Source organism: Artibeus jamaicensis, unplaced genomic scaffold (assembly GCF_021234435.1).
Source record: "Artibeus jamaicensis isolate MK-2021 breed Jamaican fruit bat unplaced genomic scaffold, CSHL_Jam_final contig_3182, whole genome shotgun sequence".
Classification (NCBI taxonomy): domain Eukaryota; kingdom Metazoa; phylum Chordata; class Mammalia; order Chiroptera; family Phyllostomidae; genus Artibeus; species Artibeus jamaicensis.
This window is the reverse complement of record NW_026521742.1, coordinates 523,139-544,228: the sequence shown is the minus strand read 5'-3', so window position 1 is coordinate 544,228 and position 21,090 is coordinate 523,139. Positions and strand designations below refer to the sequence as shown.

Below are 21,090 nucleotides of genomic sequence, written 5' to 3'. Positions count from 1 at the left end.
AGTGTAACTGGGTGTGTCTGAGCAAACAGCGAAGGGAGGGGACAGACTGCTGTCACCTGCAGCTGAGTACTTACTCTCCACAGCCCCAAAGATACTATACCAGTGAAGGACTGAGGAGCAACCCCCACTAGGCAAACCAGAGGGTTAGAGACAGCAGCTGGGCCTGGGAGACTTGCCCACATTGAGGATGGGCCCAGGGTCACGGGCAGAGCAGCAGTACAAAGGGTCACAGCATTCCACAGCCCACTAGCACTGAACAAAGAACTCCACAGACCTGGGAACCTACCCACTCTATCCCCCTGTGGCCTATTGGCAGTAAAACCCTCAATTGGCAAGTTGCAAAAGAACTGAAAAAAAAAATTCATCCTAGTCAAGTGGTCTTTATTCACTGATGCTAAACCCACTGGAGAGGACAGAGCTGCAAAGTGTGAACCCACAGCCCCCTGCCGACACCTCCACAACCCATCATGGCAAAACCTGGCGGGGGCAGCAGGGTCAACCCAGACACAGCAGCTCTCCTGGCAGCTTCTGGCTACAGGACGGCGACAGCAGGAACATACAAGAAACCCGTAGCCCACCACTTCCGATCCACATAAGTGGTGCCTGAAGACAGAGGTGACCAGGTCCTCAGTGGAAATACGGTACATTTTCCACAACTGAGGCGACACCACCCCACTAAGATCCCCGAATTCCCAACAGTGCAGGTAAACGGAAATGAAAATTTGTGCTTCAGCATCACCTACTGAAAAGCAAAAAAAAAAGTCTTCTACATTGTCAACCTGCTCAACACTAAGGTGTCAAATAGTCTTAAACAAGTTTTCATCCCCTCAGATGCCCAGGCAGAGAAATAATCCCTCAAGCACAAGTAGTAACAAAGGGAACAAAGGACTTCAGAAAAAAATATATCTCCAGAAAGCAAATTTAAAACACAAAGGACTACGATTGATGACAGAGAATTCAAGATTGCGGTTCTGAAAAAACTCATTGAGATTCAATGAGCTCAGAAATAAAATCAACGAACAAAAGGAGGACTTCACCAAAAAGATTAAAACTACAAAAAAAAACCAAACAGAAATTCTGGAGGTAAAGAACTCAATAAATGAGATGAAGCATGAACTTGCAAGCTTAGGAAATACAGCAGACCAGATGAAAGAGAGACAATGACATAGAAGACAGAAATCTAGCAATGGCTCAGGTGGAAGACAAGAGAGAGTTGTAGTAAAAAAAAAAATTGACTTCCAGTCAATATAGTGACATAGGCAAACACCACTTGCCTCTTAACACAACCACATCAAAATTACAAGTAAAATATACAATGACCATCACTCAGAACCACCAGAAATCGATTTGAATGGATGTCTGAAAACTACACAATTAGAGAAATCACAACCATCCAGACTGTAGGAGGGGCACAGATGCTGAACAGGCTGGTCCCACATCTGTCTGTGTGTGGTGGATAAAAATCTGGGAGGGACAGATGAAATGCAGGAGCGAGGAGTCCCAGACCCACACCAGGCCTCCCGCCCAGGGTTCCAGTGTCATGAAGATAAGTCGCCTCAACTGCTGGCTACAGTGGGGATTGAGTCAGTGGAAGAGATTGCTGACCCCAAGCGGTTCCTCTTAAAGAACCCACACACAGACGCACCTATTCAGACTCACTCCCTCTGAACTCTAGCACCAGGGCAGCAGCTCAAAGGGTACCAGTGACACACTGAGAAAAGTTATAGTGTCTGGCATCAGGGTGAGCAAAGGCCATTGTTCCTTCTCCGAGCCCACCCGCTGCCAGCTGGTGCCATATATGAGACTCCACCAACCTGGCTAACACTGTTTGACCCACCTCAGAGATCCCCAGAAACTCAGTCCACCCAATTGACCAGCCCACTCAAACTGCTTTTCCATATCAATGGCTTGTCCTGGCTCCTGCTGCACAAATTCCTAAATCCTTTCAAATAAGTAGCAGGCTTGTCAGTGTACCCCAGGCTCAGCACTAGCAGCAGCCAGCCTAGATTAACAGTTTGGCTTTACCTGGCAATCTCCAAAACCAGCACAAGTAGCAGCTGTCTCAGATTGCTGTACAGGTCAGGCAGGGCAGTCCTGGGCAAAATACAGGTGAGGGCTGACCTTGGCCTACACCACCCAGGAAACCCCAGAAGCCTGCCCACCCAGTGGACAGCTACACACCACGTTGGAGCACCACCATCCTGCCCCCGCACAGATGATCGTCCATGGAGGGTGGAGGTTGGTGGTCAGTGGTCACAGCCAATCCTCAAATCCCTCCCACTGATCTGCCAACAGCAATCAAGGCTCAACTACAAGGGGAGGGTGTCCTCAGTCTACAAGAAGGGTGTACCTCAAGTACCCAGTTTGAGTTATGGGGAGGCTGTGCAATTGGACCCTACAGGACACCTGCTACATTAGGCCACGCTCCCAAGACACAGAGTCCAAGCAGCTCTACCTGGTACATAGAAACAAACACAGGGAGGCTGCCAAAATGAGGACACAAAGAAACATGACCCAAATGAAAGAACAGATTAAAATTCCAGAAAAAGAACTAAACAAAATGGAGATGAGCAACTATCAGATGCAGAGTTCAAAACACTGGTTATAAGGATGTACAAGGAACTTAGTGAGTACCTCAATAGCATAAAAAAGATCCAGTCAGAAATGAACAATACACTAATTAAAGTAAAGAACAATTTATAGGGAAACAACATTAGAGTGGATGAAGCCAAGAATTAAATCAATAATTTGGAACAAAAGGAAGGAAAAAACAACCAATCAGAACAGTAAGAAGAAAAATGAATTCCCCAAAATGGAATAGTATAAGCAGCCTCTGGGACAACTTCAAGAGGTCTAACATTTGCATCATTGGGGTGCCAGAGGAGAAGAGAAACAGTAAGACATTATAAATCTATTTGAAGAAATAATGTAATAAAACTTCCCTAATTTGGTGAGGGGAATAGACATGTAAGTCCAGGAAGCACAGAGTCCCAAAGATACAAAGAGGCCCACTTACATTTGTAACAAAAAAAAAAAAAGAAAAGAAAAGAAATCTCATTTACACTTTAACAAAAGGATAAAATGCCTAGGAATAAACCAAACAAAGGAAGTAAAGGATCTATATACTGAAAAACTATAACACATTGAAAAAATCACAGAAGACACAAAGAAATGGGAAGATACTTTGTGTCAAGAACTGGAAAGAACTAACATTGCTTAAATTGCCTTATTACCTACAATTTACAGATTTAAGCAATCCTCATCAAAATCCCAATGGTATTTTTCAAAGATATATGACAAACAAAATCATCAAATTTGTATGGAACCACAAAACACACAGTAGCCAAACCAATCCTGAGGGGTGCCATCAGACTCCCTGACTTCAAATTACACTACAAACTCACAATCATCAAAACAGTATTTACGTTGGTTACTTCTGCCAAGATGGAGGCATGGTGGAAACACTGTACCTTCTCACACAACCAAGTTTAAAAACAACAAAGTTTTAACAACAAAAACGCAGCCAAACCACAGAAAATTGAACTATACGAAAGTCTGACAACAATGAACCCTTCAACCAAACAGGTAAGAGGGGCAGAGCCAGCAGCAGAGCCTGGCCGGGCAGGAAAGATCCACTGGACAGACCCAGGTGCACAACCCTGGCGCACAGGCAGCCGAGGGCGGATCCCAGGTGTGGAGTAGCAGGCAGACCCACTGATGGTGCAAGGCGGTGGACCCACCGAGGGCTGACTGCGGTCACACATTCACACACAGATAAACTGGTGAAGGAGCTAGCAGTGAGACGGACTGCACAGGCCCCCGTGCAGGACCCAGCAGCAGGAAGCGGCAGAGGGAACCACCATTGTCCCTCTCTGACCCCGCCCCCACATACAGCATCACAAACCAGCGACCTGGGTGGCCCCGGGTGAACACCTAAGGCTCCGCTCCTCATTCATAACAGGCACAAACAGATCAAAACATGGCTCAAGAACAACTCAAAGCTCCAGAGCCAATAACTCTAAGCAACCAAGAAATAGCCAATCTATCAGATGCACAGTTCAAAACATTGGTGATCAGGATGCTCACAGAACTGGTTTTAGTCACAAATTAGAGGACCATATGAAGGCTAAATTAATTGAAATGAAGGGAAATGCACAGGAAGCCAATAGTAACCGAAAGGAAACTGGGACTCAAATCAAAGGAGTGGACCAGAAGGAAGAAAAAAATGACCGAACAGAAAAGGGTGAAGAAATAAGAATTCAAAAAAATGAGGAGAGGCTTAGGAACCTTCAGGACATCTTTAAACGTTCCAACATCCGAATTATAGGGGTACCAGAAGGGGAAGAGGAAGAGCCACCAGTGGAAAACTTATTTGAACAAATAATAAAGGAGAACTTCCTCAATCTGGCAAAGGAATTAGACTTCCAGGAAATCCAGGAAGCTCAGAGAGTCCCAAAGAAGCTGGACCCAAGAAGGAACACACCAAGGCACATCATAATTACATTAGCCAAGATTAAAATGAAGGAGAGAATCCTAGAAGCAGCAAGAGATAAGGGGACAGTCACCTACAAAGGAGTTCCCATCAGACTGTCAGTGGATTTCTCAAAAGAGACCTTATAGGCAAGAAGGGGCTGGAAAGAGGTATTCCAAGTCATGAAATCCAAAGACCTACATCCAAGATTGATCTATCCAGCAAAGCTTTCATTTAGAATGCAAGGGCAGATAAAGTGCTTCTCAGATAAGGTCAAATTCAAGGAGTTCATCATCACCAAGCCCTTATTATATGAAATGTTAAAGGGACTTATCTAAGAAAAAGAAAATAAAAAAGACGAACAGTGAAAGGACAGCAAACTCACAGTTATTAACGACCACACCTAAAACAAAAGCAAACTAAGAGGGCAGCTAGATCAGGAGCAGAACCATAGAAATGAAGATCTCAAGGAGGGTTAGCAACAGGGGAGTGGGAGGAGGAGAAGGGGGGGGAGAAGGTACAGAGAATAAGTAGCATAGATGGTAGGTAGAAAATAGATAGAAGGGAGGGCAAGAATAGTAGGGGAAATACAGAATCTAAAGAACTTGAGACACGTGGTCATAAACTAAAGGGGGGAAATGGTGGGGGAGGGGTGTGCAGGGTGGAGGGGAATGAAGGGGGGAAATAGAACTGTAATGGCATAATCAATAAAATGTATTTAAAAAAAAAACACTATTATGTTGGCAAAGAAACAGAGACCAGTGCAACAAAACTGAGAGCCCAGAAATTAACTCACATATTTATGGGCAACTAATTTTTGTGAAAGGTGCCCAAAACATACAATGGAAAAAAGAAAGCCTCTTCAATAAATGGTGTTGGAAAAATTGGAAAGCCACATTCAAAAGACTGAAACTAGACTGCTATTTGACATCATACATAAAAATTAACTGAAAATGGATCAAAGACCTAAATATAAGACCTGAAACAATAACATACATAGAAGAAAATACTGCTAAACTTACAGATCTTGGTTTCAGAGAAGATTGTATAAATTTGACACAAAAAGCAAGAAGAGTTTCATTCTTGTTATTATTTATTAATTATTGTCTTATTTTCCATATAAACAACTATAAACCTCCTTTTGTCCAACCTGCATATCTTTGATAAAGCCACTGCCACTGTAAGATTTTTCATAAACAAACTCCAAAAAACAGCAAGGTGAGGTTCCCCTCCCTACCTCTATATTTCTTTTGTTTGTTTGTTTTTAGTATTTCACTTATTTTTTCAGAGGGGAATGAAGGGAGAAAGAGATGGAGAGAAACACTGATGTGAAGAGACACAGATCACTTGCCCCTCACACGCCCCCAACTAGGGACCCAGCCTGCAACCCAGGCGTGTGCCCTGACCAGGATTCAAACCAGTGACCTTTCAGTTCGCAGGCCAATGCTCAACCCACTGAGCCTCACCAGTCAGTAGGACATTTCTTTTGGATGGGCACTTTACATACCTCATTTGTGAAAACCATCTGCTGCAGACCCTGTATTTTATTATGCCTTACTTCACTTCTAGCTTAAACTATAGATAAAAACATGTAGCAATCAATGGTGTCTTTTCATCTTTCACCTTCAGCACTGAGGTCATTCTAATAAGGGTTTACTCACTTAATGTCTGCTGAACTGTTGGGAAAGGGAGCCCACGAGACCTCGCCCCCTTCTCTGGGAGCTATTTCTCCCTGCTGTGGTGGCACGCAGAGGGGGCAGGCAACACTATAAAAAGATGCTGAGTTGCAGCAAAATTCTGACCCACTTGTAATCAATAGAAAGTTAATTTTCATGTGATAAAGGGGAAGCTAATAAAGGTCAAGAAAGAAAAACGGTTTAATGATTCAATTAAATAACTGAAAAGACTGATTGCCCTCAGAATTGAGAATAGAAGCATTTAAAACACCAAAATATCTTCAAAGTCTGTTCAAGGCTGGCCACTCGGCTAAAGCTGGATACTCGGAGACAATGCCCCTAACAAGTATCGTCCTACACGAAGATAAATTCATACAATGACTGGACCAGACCCAGGGGAGACAGCAGGGTTCATCGTGGGGGTGGGAAATCACCCTCTAAAACAAAGGTCTCTAAGCCAAAGTAAGAGAAAGTATTAGTGAGTTAAGAGTGGACCTCTAAGGAGAGGCTGAAGTGAAGATGCTGAGAATACAACCAAGAAGGAAGCTTCAAACTTTTGAAAATTACCTGTAATTTTCAATTTATAGAAAGCCTGTTCTAAGCCTTTGTTTAAACATAAAATTCATATTCCCACAGCTACAATATTATTAAAATGGAGATTAAGTTAATCATTCAAACCACAAAATGAAATTTGCTATATACGTGAATTATAACAGATCTATTTCATTATCGTGTAATAAAACTCAAATATTTTTCCTATAGGAAAACATATCCCAGGTTTCAACCAAGAAAACCAGAAATATTTTTCTAAAATCATCACCCAAGGACAAGCTTATTGATTTTTGAGAGAGGGGAAGGGAGGGGGAGAAGGAGGAGGACGAACATCGACATGAGAGAGAAACATTGATCAGTTAACTCTCACACGCACCCGGACCGGGCACTAAACTTACAACCCAGGCATGTGCCCTGACGGAGAGTTGATCTTGCAATCTTTCAATTTACGGGATGATGCTCCAATCAACTCCAGCCACACCAGCCAGGGTTCCTTTTTTTTTTAAAGTCACAAGGGGACACAGGGTGATAACACTGAGGATCTAATAGGGAGCCTCTAACATGAGTGTAGGTAGAAGAAAAGAAACTACTGTATTTTTATGACTACAAGACACCCCAGACCATAAGGTGCACCGAGGTTTTAGAGGAGGAAAATAGAAAACATATTTTGAAGCAAAAAACATGGTAAAATACTTAATAACCTGTGGCCCCGACTCCACCACCACCCCCAACAGTGAGCCAGGCAAGCTACATTCAGACTGTAAGACACACTACCCTTTTCCTCCCAAATTTTGGAGGAAACGTGTCTTATAGTCCGAAAAATACGGTAGTTTCCTGTAGGACATCTGTAAGTGAGTAAGTCTATGTCACATGAGCTAAGCCACTTCTCCAGGCCGGTCCTGCTATTGAGGAGTTCAGATTTGAGGAAGAAGGAGAACAGACTCTCCACCAGCGCTGAAACGCGATCTAGAGTTAACATTCCTGCATCTTTAGAGTCAAAAGTAGGATCCGGGTCAGAGCTGCACCCAAAGGCACAGTGGGTTCAGAAGGGGTAGACTGACTTACATTAGCCTCACCATCCTTAGTCTGAGGCTGACCATCCAGAAATAAGGGTGGCCTGTTTTATTTATACCCTATCCCCTAGGGATGAATGATAGAACACAGAGATTTCATTGCCTGCAGGAGGAATTCCAGTTCACAATAAGGAAAACTTTTGCCCTAGCTGGTGTGGCTCAGTTGGTTGAAGCAAAGTCATGTAAACCGAAAGGTTGCAGATTCGATTCTTCATCGGGGCCCATACCTAAGTTACAGGTTTGCTCTGGTCACGGTGCCCATCTCTCCCTCCCTAAAGTCAATAAGCATGGCATGTCCTCAAGTGAGATGAAAAACAAACAAACAAAGAAAACTCCAGACTAAAACCACTGATAAAGACTGAATGAAGTTATGAAATATCCCCCTTAGGCACTCTAACTACTGTTCAGGATTCACATGTCCATAGTCTCTATTCTTTCTCTCTGCAATCCTGTACCTTTCATCCCCCCTAGAAGACAATGCGTTTTTTAAAACTCTGTGTTTCTTACACCATGGGAACTTGAAGACAAAGCATCTGAGGTCCCTACTAATTAAAGTAAGCACAAGGTTTCTAATAAGATGCACCTTTCTGCAGAGGGCAAGTCCCTCTAACAAGTTAGTCTGACAACTATCAACAGGTCTTCATCACCAATTCATTATCAACAGGAGGCCCCAATGTGGAATGGGGTGAAGGGGGAGAACTTATTCTGTGAAAAGAGCTCAACTGTGAAACAGTTCAATGGGATATAGCTCAACTGTGAAACAGCTTGGTTGTGGGAAAGCTCACACCTGAAACAGCAGTCCAAGGGGCCCTGGTGTTACAACACAAGACGTGGTGTTATAGCTTCGCCTGATGAAATACAGTCTTTGGTAGCAACAAAGTGAGCTCCCTTGAGGCAGAGGTGAAACTGGCTCCTATAGAGAACACTGCCCACTGCTGGTCCCAAATTGGACCGTTTCTATGCAAATGACTCCAAATCCACACTTTCATTGATCCAAACAGCACTGTCTTGATTGGTTGGAACAGAGCTACTCTGATTGGTTGGTAAAGATGCAACTGGTTGATTTACGAGCCTAGGAGCTTATTTAAAAGGGTCAGGAACACAGTGCAGGAAGCCAGCAGTTTTCCCCGTAGTTGCGAAGAGCATATCAGAGGCCTCTGTTTAGCAATGTCTCTCAGACTGTGTTTATAAATTTAAGCCCCATTACACATCAGGAGTCCTTCTTAATAGGCACATTCCTTCTCAGGGTCAACATAACAAAGAACATGGGCACAATGAGCTCACCTAGCACCCTTAACTGTTACTAACATGAATAAATCTGCCTAATGATTTATTCACTACTTATTTCCACTTAAAGTGCATTTGCAAAAATGCTCCGGTCAGAAGAATTACTATCAAAACTCAGACTTTCCTTCAGCCAAGGACATCTCGGAATGGAAAAATAAATGTCTATTCCTCAGGGCTGCTTCCTCTCTGCACAAACTGCCTGGGACACAATTCATTCAGGAAGATTCTCAGATGTCCAGGAAGCATGCATCCTCAGTCGTCATCCTATTGCTAAATGTGACTAGAAAGGGACCAGGCCTGGTAAAGGTCTGCCTCACGCTGGCCCATAGTGTGTGGGCTCCTGACTTCATGCAGGAAAGATTTCACAACATGAGACCAGTTGTTTTTGAGAGTGTATTTATTCAAGCAGGTGACAGAGAAACAAAGAAAGGGCATAGGATAGAAGACCAACAGGAGAGAACCTAAGCAGAGCTGCTCTGGCTCCCCAGAAAAGTATAGGAAAGCAGCGACCCACACAGGGCTGCTGTCAGGCCACTGAGATGTACAAGTCACAGTGACAGGAGTGAGCCGGAGCAGGGCTGCTGTTAACTCCCGGGAAAGTCAGAGAAAAGAGGCCCTTGGAGACAGGCTGAGGGAGTTAGCCCAGGAGGAGCTGCCACCACTGCCCACTACTCTCCTGGTTATACAAGTCTCATGAGGACCCCTGAAGTTTAGGAGAAAGTTCCCACTGGAGAAAGGGCGTGGGTGTGGTGCTGAAAGAGCCCATGTAGCATCCTTGGCATTGAGGGCTTTTATTTCTCTTCTGCAGGCAGGAATCCTAGGGGAGGGTTTCAGCAGAATATTCATTAATTTTCCAGCTGTCTTTTTAAATATGTCGATATACCAAAATGAGTGCATAGAGGGACCAGGCTCATTTTTGGGTCAGCTTTGCCTCTGTCTCAGGTTTTTTTGGTTCTACTTGGGTGTTTCATTATTTATTCCCTGACTTCATCTGTCTTTGGGTTTGGCTAGCACTAATGGCGATACTGGGCTTCTGTTATGTATCTCCTCCACCAGGGTAATTTAAGCAATTTACTCTCTGGTTAGCGAAGTGACATATAAACTACGTGCTTTCTAGTCTAAATTGCTTGGATTGTTTGGCCCCATTTGTCTAACTGATAGGGAAACTGAAAGTTAAAGATGTTAGCTTTAGTTAAAGTTGAAAGGCTTAATTGATTAATGCGTGTGGAAAGCTGTTATTCCAGGATCTGGAAGGCAAGACCTAACACGACTCTAGGAGGTCAATCAACAAGCAATTCAACCTTTATGCCCCAGGGGTCCTGTAAGCCATTAGATGCTATCTGAGCCATTGAGATCCAGTGAGGGAATGTCCAGTGATGCAGATAAAGAACTACTGATCAGTACATAAAGAAATACGAGAAAAATTGCCAGGTGGACCACAACTCTTATCTGATTAATCTTTTTCCAAACCCCTTACCTACGCTTTTCTTCTTCTTATAAAAAAGTTGGCTTGAGAAGAGATGTTTTTAGGGTACCTAAACTGCCATTTTCTCAGATTGCCAGCATTTTAATAAAGTGCTAATGAAGATTCAATCCTTGTCTCTACTCATGGGTTCTGGTAGTGACAGGCAGCACAAACCCCAACTTTTCAGGCTGCATAACTGTCTCCGTTTCCTTTTTCTTACTTGTCAAAAATTCTCATAACACTTAATTATGTTGCCTCATAAGCACTAAACCAAAATACACTTCATAGACTATAAAGATAAAATTACTGCCATTTGCTTGCTTCTGCTATTACTATCGGTGATGGTTAATTTTAAAAATCTAGTTGGCTGGGCCACAGCGCCCAGATACTTGGTTAAACTTTATTCTGGATGTTTCTGTGAAGGTATCTTTTGGGTGAGATTAACATTGAAATCAGTGGACTTCACGAGTGAGCAGATCGCCCTCCAGAACATCAGTGAACCTCATCCAGTCAAAAAGCTTGATAGAACAAAGGCTAACCTTCCCTAAGCAAATAATAAGTACTGCCAGCAGACAGTTTCAGATTCACCTGTAACTCTTCCCTCGTTTTCCAACCTGCTTGTCTACCTCACCACATTTTTTTTTTTTGCTAGACTCGAAAAGCCTACACAATCACATGAGCCAATTCCTTAAATAAGTCTCTCTATCGATCTCTCTTTACACACACCAACGAACAGAAGATTCTGTTGATTCTGTCTCTCTGGAGAACTCTTTTGCACGATCCAAAAGAAAACAGGACTTTGCCCTAAATTTATTTAAAAGGCATACAGTTTATTTGAAGATCAACAATCAATAATATTAACTAAGTTAACAATAGTCTAAGAAAAGCTAATCAAATTCCAGATGTGGAGACTTACTTGCTCTTTACCAAAGTTTCATTTAAGTTTCCAAAAGACCTATAAGAGATACTACTTTATCCAAATAAGAAAAAGTAATTTATTTTTTTAAAGAAAGTGTTTGAGGCTAAAAGTCAAGAAGAAATATTAAAATATTAATTAGCATTTTTGCAGATGTACAAAATTATATCATATAGACATATATAAGTATATATAGGTAAATTTCCCTTAGAAAATTCATCAAGAATAAAATAAAGACATAATTATTGAGTATACATTATTATTGATCATGAGTTATTATTTGCATTACTTTTCTCAATCTCTCATAAGAAATAAGAATAAGAAGAAGAAGTACTGTGGCATAATAAGAAATATATATGGGTTTTGTTCTGGGTTCCTGGAAAGCTCCTAAAACCTTTAGGACATTCTGAGATATAGGAGAATCTTTTGTAATTCATAGGGAGCCCCTTTAAGAATTCCTGAGTTTATGCAAATGAGTTGACTTAGGAAAGGACTCCTAAATAGCTTAGTGGTAGGGCTGGTTACCAGAAAGACCAATGCTTACAGGGTTGAAATTTTTAGGCACGCCTATGAGAAGGGAAAGAGGGGACTACAAATTAAGCTCTATAAAAACTCCTGAACAAGATTTCTTAAATACATTTTATTGATTATGCCATTACAGTTTTCCCATTTCCCCCATTCATTCCCCTCTACCCTGCACAACCCCTCCCCCTTTAGTTCATGTCCATGTGTCACAAGTTCTTTAGCTTCTACATTTCCCCTACTATTCTTGCCCCCCCCATCTATTTTCTATCTACTGTCTATGCTACTTATTTTCTGTACCTTCTCCCCCCTTCTCCTCCTCCCACTCCCCTGTTGCTAATCCTCCATGTGATCTTCATTTCTATGGTTCTGCTCCTGATCTAGCTGTCCTCTTAGTTTGCTTTTGTTTTAGGTGTGGTTGTTAATAACTGTGAGTTTGCTGTCCTTTCACTGTTCATATTTTTTTCTTCTTTTTCTTAGATAAGTCCCTTTAACATTTTATACAATAAGGGCTTGCTGACGTTGAACTCCTTTAACTTGACCTTATCTGAGAAGCACTTTATCTGCCCTTGCATTCTAAATGAAAGCTTTGCTGGATAGATCAATCTTGGATGTAGGTCTTTGGATTTCATGACTGGGAATACTTCTTTCCAGCCCCTTCTTGCCTGTAAGGTCTCTTTTGAGAAATCCACTGACAGTTTGATGGGAACTCCTTTGTAGGTGGCTGTCCCCTTATCTCTTGCTGCTTCTAGGATTCTCTCCTTCATTTTAATCTTGGCTAATGTAATGATGATGTGCCTTGGTGTGTTCCTTCTTGGGTCCAGCTTCTTTGGGACTCTCTGAGCTTCCTGGACTTCCCGGAAGTCTATTTCTGTTGCCAGATTGGGGAAGTTCTCTTTTATTATTTGTTCAAATAACTTTTCCATTTGTTGCTGTTCCTCTTCCCCTTCTGGTACCCCTATAATTCGGATGTTGGAACATTTAAAGATGTCCTAGAGGTTCCTAAGCCTCTCATTTTTTTTGAATTCTTGTTTCTTCATTCTTTTCTATTTGGTCATTTCTTCCTTCTGTTCCACTTGATTGATTTTAGTCCCAGTTTTGTTTCCATCACTATTGGTTCCCTGTGCATTTTGCTTCATTTCACTTAGTGTAGCCTTCATTTTTTCATCTAATTTGTGACTAAAATCAATCAGTTCTGTGAGTATCCTGATCACAAGTGTTTTAAACTGTGCATCTGATAGGTTGCCTACCTCTTTGTTGCTTAGAAGTATTGGCTCTGGGGCTTTGAGCTGTTCTTCTGCTTGAGCTATAATGTTTTGGTCTGTTTGCGCCTGTTATGAGGGACGGACGGAGCCATAAGTGTTGGCCAGGGCAGGGCAACCCAGTGGCTGGATTGTGATGATGGGAGTGGGGTCAGAGAGGGAACAATGATGATTGTTCAGCTCTCTCTCAGACTTTGGTCACCTCTGCTGCTTCCTACAAGTAAGTTGGACCCTTCTGGTGCTGGTTCCTGGGTGGGTGGGCTTGTGTACATTCTAGGACCCTGTGGGTCTCTCCAACAAATTCTCCTGTGAGGCTGGGAGCCTCTTCTGGCACCTCAACTCCCGAAAGTTTCTCCAGTTGGTGTTTTTAGCCTTTAATTCCCATTGCTGGGGCCCTAGCCTGTGTAGTCTGTCTCACTGCTTTCTCCTTCGCCTGGTTTATCTGAGTGTGAATGTGTGACCCCAGTCAGCTAGCCACCTTGAGCCCTCACTGGGTCCACCTGATGCCACCCCACACCTGGGACCTGCCAACCGCCACCTACGCTCCTGGGTCCATTGGGCTGCTTTTTCCTGCTGCAACCCCTCTCTGCCAGCCGCTGACTCTGCCCCTCTTACCAGTATGGATGAATGGTTCATTGTTGTTAGACTTCGGTACAGTTTAATTTTCTGTCTGTTTTAGTTGTGTTTTTGTTTCTCAATCTTGTTGTCCTTAAACTTGGTTGTGTGAGGAGGTACAATGTTTCCACCTACGCCTCCATCTTGGCCAGAAGTCTTTTTTTTTAAATATTTTATTTATTTATTTTTAGAGAGAGAGGACAGGAAGAAGAAAGAGTGGGAGAGAAACATCAATGTGTGGTTGCCTCTCACGTGTCCCCTACTGAGGACCTGGCCTGCAACCCAGGCATGTGCCCTGACTGAGAATCAAACTGATGACCCTTTGCTTCACAGGCCCATGCTCAATCCACTGAGCTACACCAATCCACAGGGCCTCTTGAACAAGATTTGATGAGCTTCAGGTTAGCGAATAGAGCCCCCTGTAAACACTGTGGTGCACCCCAATTCCACGGGACAGAAGCTCCTGGGCTAAGAGCCCTCCTAGACCTCCCTCTATGAATCTCTTCATCTAGCTGTTCATCCATATCTTCTCTAAAATCCCTTATAATGAACACAAGTACAGCAGGTCCTTAGATAACATAATTTCATTCAATGTCATTTCATTATAACCTTAATGAGGAAAAAAACCCCTGATCCCTTGCTGGTTCATCCATATCTTCTCTAAAATCCCTTATAATGAACACAAGTACAGCAGGTCCTTAGATAACATAATTTCATTCAATGTCATTTCATTATAACCTTAATGAGGAAAAAAACCCCTGATCCCTTGCTGGGACTACTGTGTGTGTGAAGTTCGCATCTGTTTCCTCCCGGGACTCCAGTTTCCTTCCACAGCCTAGAGGTGTGCACGCGGGCAAACTGGCAGGTCTACTCCAGCTCAGCCGGGGTGGGTGTGGGTGGGAGGGAGGGGAAAGGCGGCCTGTCCAGGCTGAGTTCCCACCTTGTGCCCTGAGCTGCTAGGAAAGGCTACAGCCACTTGTGACTCTGAATTAGAATAAGCAGGTTGGGAAATACTTATCTTGCTTGTTTTAATTAATCTTTTCTAAAGGTAGGTATAGCTCACATTTATTTCAATGTTTAATAATAGAAGTGTTCTGCATTTTTATTTAGAAGTTTGGTGATGTTTTTGTGACCAGGAACTTAACTCTTCTTTACCTCAATGTCTATGATAAAATTGGTTTCGTTATACATTGCTTCACATTAAGTAACACTTTCCAAGAACCTATCAACTACATTAAATGAGGACTTACCGTAAATGTTCTATGAGCCTAACGAATTAATCAAATCTAAGAAGGAGGTTGTAGAAACCTCGCATTTATAGCCAGTCACACAGAAGCACAAGTTAACAGCCTGGACTTGCAACTACTTTCTAAAGGTAGGGGCAGTTTTGTAGGACTACACCCTCACCCTGTGGGGTGGGGTGCTATTTCCAGAGAGTGTCAGAACTGAGTTAAATTTGTAGGGCACCCAGTCAGTGTCTGCTGAGACTGGAGTAACTGCTTAGTGGCACCAGAAAAAACACACATCAGAAACACTAACATCTCAAGAAGCAGTGACCTGACAGAACAAATTTCTTTGCATAAAAGAATCCCTGACCCTCAAAAGACTAATTACTGGGGTGTATAAATGTGATGTTAGCACCACAAGAGTGCCTGTATCAAAACAACTTTGGTTGGAATTCATTTTTTATTGTTGCCTACAAAAAGGAGAATATGAGAGACAAGGACTTGAAGTGGTTAAGTGGAAACAGAAGCACGGAGACCTACCCGAGCCTGACAAATTCCAGGTGATCGTCTATAGCTGTGTTTATAAAGCCACCACTTTATAGGTCCCCCATATCTATGTATAGTAGAGGGTCTCAAAGTGTGTCCCCGGTTGAACCACATCAACATCACCTGGAAATCTGTTAGACATGCACATTCTTGGTCCCCACCTCATACTTATAGCATCTTTCTCTGGGGAAGGAGAACAGGAGTCTGTGCTTGACAAGCCCTCCCAATGATTCTGATACACACTAAAACCTGAGAACCAGTCATCTCTGGTTACATCAAATACCTGTCAGAATGAGGCACAGCTAATTCAGGAAATTCTGCATACTGAGTGGCAGAATTTTACTACATCCTACATATCATGTGTAGAAAACTTTTATTATATTAGCCCTCCTTTTTTAAGGCATTTATTTTAAAATGCTTTCCCAATATTATCTGACATTACTTAAGAGTCTTCCCATGATCTAAAATTTTCAGTCCATTCATAGGCTGCTCTGTGCTCAATAAAACAGAGCAAAGCGAAAGTTTTTAGGGAGGATGATAACACATTCCCAGGCAAAATTGAGAGGTTGAAGCACTGTACTATAAATTGCTAAGCTTTAAGTTAAGTTTTTTAGTTCTTCCATCATATGGGACATAAAACTTATAAGTAAAACACAAAATAGCCAGGCCCTGGCTGGGTAGGTCAGGTGGCTGGCGCATCATCCCAGTGTACCAAGGTTGTAGGTTTGATCCCAGTCAGGGCACATGTAAGAATCAACCAATGAATGCATGAGAAAGTGGAACAAATCAATGTTTCTCTCTCCCCCTACCCTCATCCTCTCTTTTTAAAAATCAATTTTAAAAAACCTAAAAAGGTCAAATATATGTACTATGTCTACAAAGTTTATACATATCTATAGAAAAATTTGCCAAAGGGGACAAAATCCTGCTAAACAGGTAATTTCTCTGCCAATTTAATTCAGGTTATCAGTGTTTCTGTGTATACAAAAAAGGTAAATACCTTTAAACTGCTTGATCATGTTCTGATGGTTTTCAATGGCTTCCTGTAAGATCACTTCAGGCTGGTCCATCTTCCACCGCCACTCAGTGCCCACTGGATTGGTGTGGTGCCTAGGAAAAAGGCAAATGTGCTAAAGTACTTTCTGTAACAAGATCACAGCTAGTCATCTACTATGAAACACTTAATAAAATCAGAGTTGATTTTCCCCTGAAATCTTAGCTGTCTATAGCTGTATTTTACTATTTAATCAGAAATAAACTTAAGTGAGACAGCTCACACAGAGGAGTGAACAGAGAAGCGCTTGGCTGAGACTGAGGTTTCCTCTTAATGATACAAACTGTGCGCCCCTCTCCCCCAGCCACCCACTACCAGCCTAACAAGCATGCATCTAATAACAACTAACAGCAAAGCTCTGCCAGAATAGGTGCAAGATCGTAGTCACAGAACCTCCCTGAGAGGCAGTGCAGTGGGAAGACCTAAAGCTCAGAATGTACCAGATATTAAGAAGAGAAAAAAAAAAACCCTCTAGCACACCTGCCTCCATGCTATACAAAGTAAGCCTAAAGGAATTTTAAACAGAAACAACAAACTTAATTCAAGCCCAGTTCTTAAGTAGATTAACTCCAACAAGAAAGGCCTAGCAGAAAGAAAAGGTGTGCCAGTTTCAAACTGCAGAAAACTTACCTTAGTCTTTAATGTACTAAATAAATGTCCCACTTCAAACAAAAACTTATAAAGTATACCAAAAAGCAAGAAAAACAACAGATTTCCAATAGAAAGCAATCAACAAAACCACACTCTTTTGACATGTGCTGGAACTATCTGACAGGAATTTTTTTAAAACTATGATTGATATGTTACAAGCCCTAAGAGAAAAGGTCAGGCTTCCAATCAAGATGGAGGCGTAGGTAGACACACTTTGCCTCATTGCACAACCATTAGAAGGAACATTACTAACGTAAAAAAATAAAACACCCAGAACTGCCAAAAGTCACCCAGAACTGTACGGAAGTTCAACAACCAAGGATTTAAAGAAGCTATACTCATCCAGACGGGTAGAAAGGGTGGAAATGAGGACAGAGGTGGAGAGCATGCAGTGTGGCGGTGGTGAGTTGGGGCAGCAGAATCCACCACATTCATGTGTGGTGGATAAAAATCAGGGGGACACCTTGTAAGCCAGCGATCCCAGACTCAGGCCTGACCGCAGCCCACAGTTCCACCAGGAAAAATAAAGCCTCATAATATCTAGCTGTAAGCCCAGTGGGGCTTGGGGTGGCAATAGAAATAGCTGGTTTCTCAGGAGAGCCCAAAATGTGCACAAATCCACCCACTCTGGGAACTACAACCAGGACAGCAGCTGGAGGGGCATCAGTCACATATGGGAAGTGGGTGAAGTGACTGGAAAGGGGGCAAATGCCAGGCAAGCCCCCAAAAGTCATTCAGCAGCAGCAATGTCCCCTCATCGACCCCTCCCTGACAGATGGAGCCACAAAGCAGTGAAGCAGGTAGCCTGCCCTGGTGAATACCCAAGGCTCTGCCCGTACAACTTAATAGGTGTCCTGAGACAGGAAATCAAAGCAGCTCTACCTAGTACACAGACACAGGGAGGCTGCAAAATAAGCAAACAAAGAAATATGGTCTAAACGAAGGAACAAATAGAACCCCAGAGAAACAATTAACTAATGCAGAGATAGCCAAACTATCAGACTCACAGTTCAAAAACACTGGTGGTCAGGATGCTTGCAAATCTCACTGAATATGGCAAAAGCATAAGGAAAGAAATGAGATTATACTCAAGGAAATAAAGAAAAATCCACAGGAAACCAACAGTGAGGGGAAGGAAGCTGGGATTCAAATCAACAATTTGGAACATAACAATAAAATAAACAGTCAGCCAGAACAAAATGAAGGAACAAGAATTCAAAAAAATGATGAGAAATAAGAAGACTCTGGGACATCTCCAAAAGGGCCAACATCCAAATCATAGGGATGCCAGAAGACAAAAGAATAGCAAGAAACCAAAAACTTATTTGAAAAAATTATGAAAGATAAAGATAACTTCCCTAATTTGGTGAAGGAAATAGACATACAAATCCAGGAAGCACAGAGAGTCCCAAACAAGATGAACCCAAAGAGATCTACACCAAGACACATCATAATTAAACTGCCAAAGGTTAAAGATAAAGAGTGAATCTTAAAAGCAGCAAAAGTAGAGAAATACCTGCAAAGGTGTTCCCATAAGACTGTCAGCTGATTTCTCAAAAGAAACTTTGCAGGCAAGAAGGGACTGGCAAGTAGTATATAAAATGATGAAAAGCAAAGACCTATAACTTAGATTACTATGCGCAGCAAAGCTATAATTTAAAATGGAAGGACAGGGGACTTCCACCAAGATGGAGGCATAGGTGGAAACACTGTGCCTTCTCACACAACCAAGTTTTAAAAACAACAAAGTTTTAGCAACAAAAACGCAGCCAAACCACAGAAAATTGAACTATACGAAAGTCTGACAACAATGAACCCTTCAGCCAAACTGGTAAGAGGGGCAGAGCCAGCAGCAGAGCCTGGTCGGGCAGGAAAGATCCACCAGACCAACCCCGACACGTGACCCAGGTGCACCAGCAGCCATGGGTGGATCCCAGGTGTGGAGTAGCGGGCAGACCCACTGAGGGAGCAAGGCAGTGGACTCACTGAGGGCTGACTGTGGTCACACATTCGCGCGCAGATAAATCAGTGAAGGAGCGAGCAGTGAGACGGACCATGCAGGCCCCAGCGGCAGGAAGTGGCAGAGGGAACTGCCATTGTCCCTCTTTGACCCCGCCCCCACATACAGCATCACAAACCAGCGACCTGGGTGGCCCCGCCCTGGTGAATACCTAGGGCTCCGCTCCTCATACATAACAGGCACAAACAGATCAGAAAGAACTCAGAGCCCCAGAGCCCATAAATCTAAGTGAACAAGAAATTGCCAACCTATCAGATGCACAGTTCAAAACACTGGTGATCAGGATGCTCACAGAACTGGTTGATTTTAGTCACAAATTAGAGGACCATATGAAAGTTAAACTAATTGAAATGAAGGGAAATGCACAGGAAACCAATAGTAATGGAAAGGAAACAAACTCAAATCAAAAGAGTGGACCAGAAGGAAGAAAAAAAATGACCAAACTGAAAAGGATGAAGAAACAAGAATTCAAAAAAATGAGGAGAGGCTTAGGAACCTTCAGGACATCTTTAAATGCTCCAACATCCAAATTATAGGGGTACCAGAAGGGGAAGAGGGACAGTCACGAGTGGAAACCTTATTTGAACAAATAATAAAAGAGAACTTCCCCAATCTGGCAAAGAAAATAGACTTCCAGGAAATCCAGGAAGCTCAGAGAGTCCCAAAGAAGTTGGACTCAAGAAGGAATACACCAAGGCACATCATAATTACGGAAAGACTTTCCATAATTAGGGAAAGGCAAAAAGCTAGACTGCTTAAAACAACTTGAAAGAAGAAAAAGTAATATGGAAGATTCATAATACACAACTTCAAAATACTATAAAACTACTCTAATCAAAACGGTGTAATACTGGACTTCTAATCAAGATGGAGGTATAGGTAGAAACACTTTGTCAAGGTTCACCCATGTTGTAGCATATATTGGTAGTTCATTCTTTTTTATTGTCAAATATTATTCCATTGGTTATATATACACACACACTTTGCTCATTCATCAGTTGATGGGTAATTATTTCCTGTTTTTAGACATTATTAATAATATCTTATTGGGCACTTTTATATCATCTCTGGAGAATTGTCTAGTCAGATCCTTTGTGAAGGAGGCTTATTCCCCAACCCACCAGACTGCTAATGACCCAGTCAGGCCAGTTTCCCACCCTCTGGACTTCCTATGACTCAGTTTTTCTGACTTACTTGGTGGTCGGCAGCTTAATCGAAACTCCCCTGCCGTGCACAAAATAGACACCTGGCAAACCACAACAGCGGGTATTCAGACTAACCGTCCTGTACCTGGGAACAGCCCGCTCTTTACCCAATCCATCATCCTGGCTCACATCCTGAAATCCCCAGGCACCGCCCAGAACAACTACTCCCCCATCCTCGTACCAGACCCTGCACTTTTTCTTTTAAAAACCCCACTCCTGCCTTCCCCCAGCGCTGAAGTCACGCAACTCAGCCTGTACCTCTCAGCGCAGCATCAAACAAAGGCCCTTGGATCAGATCACCCGGTTCCTCCCACTTCTATTTCTCAAGCATTTCTAATACTTTGCCTACTCTTGTAATCAGGCCATTTATTGAAGACAAATAAAACTCTTAATGTGAAACGTCAAAGCACAAAGTTTTCACTTAAACAGAACTAGGAGACATACAATAGTAAACTTGGAATATCTATGCACAAAACACTCACCTCTTTCTGAGGATTAGTATGAAATATTTTATCTGTCTATAACAGTCTGCTACCCATATTATCAAAG

At 42.5% G+C, this 21,090-nt stretch overlaps 1 protein-coding gene across 1 annotated transcript in view; it reads right to left on the bottom strand.

The window, feature by feature from the left end:
• Window positions 1-21,090, bottom strand: part of LOC119042035 (S-adenosyl-L-methionine-dependent tRNA 4-demethylwyosine synthase TYW1) — a 179,111-nt gene that overhangs the window by 65,678 nt on the left and 92,343 nt on the right. Inside the window, exon 11 of the mRNA XM_037135582.2 lies at window positions 16,612-16,721. Coding sequence (XP_036991477.2) covers window positions 16,612-16,721 — 110 coding nt within the window. The remainder of the gene's footprint in view (window positions 1-16,611; window positions 16,722-21,090) is intronic.